Raw genomic sequence first — 5,075 nt, 5'->3', positions numbered from 1 at the left:
TATTTAAGTCTGCGTATTAGCATTGGTCAAAGTCAAGTTTTGTAAACTCTCAGAAAGCTTATAACAAAAAATATTAACATATACAATAACAAATAAATACCATTAGATTCATTATTGAATGTACTTTCACATCATACATATTTGTTATGGTAAATGTTTATATTTTTCTATAAACTTGGTCAAACTTTAGGAAGTTTGACTTCGGTCAAACCTAATATGCAAAGTTTACTACTACTACTCGCTAGTTGCTTAGCCGAATCACTCAACACGCCACACGGAGAGTCCAGTGTCACAAAATTTTTAGGTCGGCGGGAAAATCTCCTGCGACCCTGATTCGAGCAGTGGGAAGTTACCATCATAGCCTTCGGAACAGGCCTACGGATGACGCTTGGTAGGGGGCTGTTTTCATAACTTCAGGTTCACCCTACCCAGCCAACCCCACCCCGGCACCCAGAGTAGTACACCTGAATACTCCCCATTTTCTATCCCCACCGCAAAATAGACTTCTCCACGGCACCGCAGCCTTCGTGCTCCTCCCATTTACATCGGCGCACTCATCCACTGCAGCGCATCTGCCTCACCGACGACCTCGTACGCCGCACTGGAGCCGGTCCATCGTCGTTGTCGTACACAGAGCCTCTTCCCTGGCATCGTCTTCCACGGTCTTGGATCTGCTTCCCGGAAGCCGACGCCAAGCGCAGAAGTACCACCGTCGTGGACAATGAACTGACTCCCGTTGCCGACCATGACTCACAGAAGCCGCCGCGACCATCGTTCTCCTCCTCGATTGGTAATGTGTGTATTGAATCACTTAGCAGTACATGTGCAGTTCCAATTTTGTTCATACCTACCCTTCAAATTTCGTGGGTGCTATTGTTCCCGTAAAAGTAATTGGTTATAGCCTCCATTGTCCAACAGAATATCATCTTGTAATTGTGCGTCGCTCCTGTATCGCGCTGTGCTTGGGTAGGTTTTTCATCTACAACCAGTAGTGTGGCAAATGATGGAAAAGTTTTTAGAACTAGCAAGATGCCCATGCGTTGCACGCAACAAGATGCATTTGTATGAGTAGTTTATCTTGTGGGAGAAAAGGATGAACGAGGGAAGGACTTATTTGCAAATCTAGAGAGGGGTATGGGTATCTTTTTGCAAAATTCCCATTTGTTTCCTTCCTATCTGTCAGATATAAATCGGACGGCCTATATTGCAAGAAAAAAGTATAGAGAAAAAAAGTAGACAGTAAAGAAAGTAGAGATAAATATTAAATATTAAATAAATATAACAGTAGAGAAGAGAGTAGAGATAGCAGAGAGGTCGGGAATGGATTGTGCGCGTGGGAAAAAGCGGTCGGGCGTGCGCTAGTTTTGGCGCACGGCGTCCAACGCGTTTTATAAAATCCAACGCCCCCCCCCCCCACTCTGTGCCTTGCCACCGCTCTCTCCCCTCTCTGTGCCTCGCCACCGCTCTCTCCCCGCTCTTTTTCGCCTCGCCGCCGCCGCGCCACCATGCCGCCACATCGCCGGGAAACTTGGGGATACCGCGGTGTCCGTGCGCGCCCCTCCGGTGGCTTCTCCGCCGAGATTCGGTTCCGTGGGATGCGCCTCGGCCTCGGCAATTTCGACACCACCAGCGAGGCCGCCCGCGCGTACGACGCGGCGGTGTGGCGCCTCCGGTGGCCTCATAGAACATTGAACTTCCCCAACGTGCCGACGCGGGAGCGGGCGCAGGAGCTCGTGCCTCTGCCGCGGCTTAGCACCGACGAGGATCGTCGCAACAACCGGAGGAGGGAGCACCGTCTCGGCATCGCCGAGATGGACGAGGAAGCCATGGCGCTGTGGAGCCAACACTTGCTGCAGGACATCATCAACGAGCGCGAGTTCTACGCACAAAGGAGGGCGGAGAGGGATAAGAGGAGGGTGGAGCGAGCCGCCTATTGCGAGGACAAGCGTAGGCGAAAAGCGGACGCTCAATTCAACATGAGGCTAGGAGCAGCGTCGCCCTGGGAATCCGACGATGATCGGTATCTTCACGCCTACAGTCAGACATCAGAGAAGGACATCACCGAGGAGGAGTCGGATGATGAGGAGTAGTTGAATTATCTTTTTTTATCTCTCTATGATGAGAACTATCCTCTACTCTCTAGTATCTACTTCTCGATCTCAGCACTATAAACGCTTTTTTAAAGTGCCGCGCGTTGCGATTCTGTTGGAGATGCTCTAACATGGCAGACGAGTGCTTTAATGTTGCCCACAAGATGCGCGAGTATTACTAGTAGTATATTTTTCTTGCCATGTTGAGATTTTAAAACCACGAGTGCGAACATGCAGAGGAGCAATGAAGACCAAACACGGGATATTCGGGACATCTTCAAGGAGCGTGGCAAGTTAAAGAGGAGCTGCACCGAACCTGTAAAACGAGCTTTGGTAAGTAACACCCTTTCAATTACTTTCGTGTAGCCTCGTGTTCTTCGATGTGTATATGTTGTAGTTTCTGTTTCTCTTAAGCATGGTGTTCTTCGATGTGTAATAAGAAGAGTCTTAATCGTCCTAATGCTTTCGTTTTTAGCTTGGTGTAGGAAGTGGGTGTTCTCACCTTGTAGTCTGTTTTTATTTTATTTTTTCCTTTTGAATTCACTTCTCCGAGTTCTGTTTATCTGGCTTCTACTAAATGGATCTAGGTTGCTCTGAGTATTGATCTAAAAAAGAAGTAACTTCATGTCAGGATGCAGTTCCTCCGAGGAGGGAAGTATGGTCAACCTCGAGATCATGTTTCCAAAATGAGGCTGGATTATACACAAGGTGCCAGTTCCCTAATGATGCTAGATTAGACACAAGGTGCAAATTCCCAGATGATGCTGGATTACACACAAGCCAGGTGGAGTCGTCAGTTGTTCGTGTCCTCGTGGCATTAGTAAAGGCTGAAAGAAAGCGTGCAGCAGCCCTTGATAATGTAGCTGAGTTCCTGAAGAAGCGAAAAGAGCAATCAGATGCTCTCTTCACCCAAGCCAAAGAAGAGATGGAAGAAGCCAGAAATAAGCTAGCAGAGGCAGAGTAGCATAGGCGTCTCATGCTATCTAAAACTATTGTCAATACAAAATTTCCTTCATAATAGCTAGGTTCAAATGTTTATCCAGTCAGCATGCCTGTTGTGATGTCCATGCATCCACTGATGTGGCACAAAATGTTTTTTTTCGGGTCATGTAATAACAACAATTACTTTCCAAACAATAACAAATGAAGCATTGGACATGGTATAGTTCACGCGCAAGCCCGACATTCCAAGTTCAACTTCCACATCAAACTCATGTTCACAGACATCTGCACATTCATACATAATGTCCACAACCATGATTCACTTCAAAGACAAAAAAATGTGAGGAGAGTTATAAATAATGAAAATCCTCTACTAGTTCCTGCTACTAGTGCGAGCACAACAAGACAAGACCATGCGTAAATTAATTATATTTTAGTCATTTTTTGTGTTCTAAAATGCCTGCCGGCTCACGGAAGGACGTGTTGCCAGCACACGCGCGGATTCAGTGAAGGCAGGTAGGGCAATCTTAAGCTGGTTGCACGCGGCGAGGAGGCGTGCTCAGCCGGGCCTGCAGCGAGTGCGGCCCTCTTGGCCGGCGCGCTGGTTCAATGCCTGCGCTATGAGAGGTCGCGTCCGTGTCAGAGCAATCACTCCCTCCATTCCTTTTTTTGTTTGGGCATAACAAAATCTCGTTTTCCATTCATATTTTACAAGTAAAATTCGTGGACAAACTTTGACCCAAAGTACGATGGGGACTAGTAAACCAGAATGGAGGTAGTAGTTTTTTTTAATCAAAGAAGGGTTTCCCCTTCCGATTTTCATTACTGAATAGAACTACGAGGTTCAACATCTCGCAGCATAAACCCATACAACCTCCATCACAAAAAAAACCATACAACCATATGCCAAGGAGGTACGTAGTACTATGAATTCCATTTCCGCTCCATACCAATCGTTCTAAAAACTACTTACTACTTATAACGCGCCATTGCAAATCGGAACACTTAACCCCGCTAAAAATGATATTTTAAACGTGGCTACTCGATCTGTGGCAACTGGCGAGCCACCGCGCTCCAAGTCGTTCACCTGTGGTCCCGACCATCAACTCCTACGGATCAAATTATCATGTGAGCTAAATATTCCTACAAAGGTGCTCCACCACGTACCCGGTACCCGCGAATGCAGCAATCGTGCACCTAGGGTTTTAGGGTTTATTTGTTAACGCGCCTTTACATAACACTCATGTGTGCGACACAGCGAGAGGCCGACTGCGTGCGTGCGCCTCTTCTCTTCATATATGTACTCCACCGTTTGTCTGGTGTCCAAAAAATTATAATAACTACTAGCAATGTGCCAATGCGTTGCCACACGATCAAAGTAGATTAATACATATTCACCGATTTGATAGAAAAAAAGTCTAGTTTTGAAATACGTATATCACTAAAAATATGTTATGTTTCACTCAAAATATATTCCTTTGGCGGTTTTGATGAGATAAGGGAGGGAAGTTGTTGGTTTCAAGATTCGAGAAGTGGTATATGTCTAATTTCTACTCTTACTAGCAAAATGCCCCTGTGTTTCACGGAATATCAAGATCTTGTGGGAGAAAAGGATGAACGAGGGAAGGCCTTATCTGCAAATGTGGTGAAGAGTGCGGGTAAATTGCCATATTTTCCTTCCTATCCGTCGGATATAAATCGGACGACCTACATTGCAGGATGGCAGGCCCACCATCATCACCGACTCTATTTTTTATCCCTACTCTTATAAAAAGCATTGTCGGTGATGATCATGTGCCTGCCATCCTGCAATACAGGTCGTCCGATCTATATCTGACGGATAGGAAGGAAACTATGGCAATTTTGCAAAAAGATACCCACACCCCTCTCCACAATTGCAAATAATGCCTTCCCTCGTTCATCCTTTTCCCCCACAAGATAAACTACTCATACAAATGCATCTTGATGTTCCATGCAACGCATGGCATCTTGCTAGTTGTTGCAAAAAGCCCATGTGTGTGTGAGAGAGAGGGAGAGTGGAGG

At 46.2% G+C, this 5,075-nt stretch overlaps 1 protein-coding gene across 1 annotated transcript; it reads left to right on the top strand.

The window, feature by feature from the left end:
• The first annotated feature begins 1,505 nt into the window (after nucleotides 1-1,505).
• LOC147959002 (uncharacterized) lies at nucleotides 1,506-2,090 on the top strand. The gene has a single exon (XM_087538123.1). It carries the CDS (start codon nucleotides 1,506-1,508, stop codon nucleotides 2,088-2,090), a length of 585 nt encoding a protein of 194 aa, XP_087394249.1.
• Nucleotides 2,091-5,075: the final 2,985 nt, after the last annotated feature.

The sequence above is a fragment of the Triticum urartu genome, chromosome 7A, assembly GCF_056163025.1.
Source record: "Triticum urartu cultivar PI428250 chromosome 7A, HENAU_Tu73, whole genome shotgun sequence".
NCBI lineage: Eukaryota > Viridiplantae > Streptophyta > Magnoliopsida > Poales > Poaceae > Triticum > Triticum urartu.
Note: the sequence above shows the minus strand (reverse complement) of the source record. Positions and strands in the feature narration are given on the sequence as shown.

Excerpts from the sequence above, each read along its gene's own strand:
- LOC147959002 (XM_087538123.1), top strand. The coding sequence starts at position 1,506 with ATGCCGCCACATCGCCGGGAAACTTGGGGATACCGCGGTGTCCGTGCG.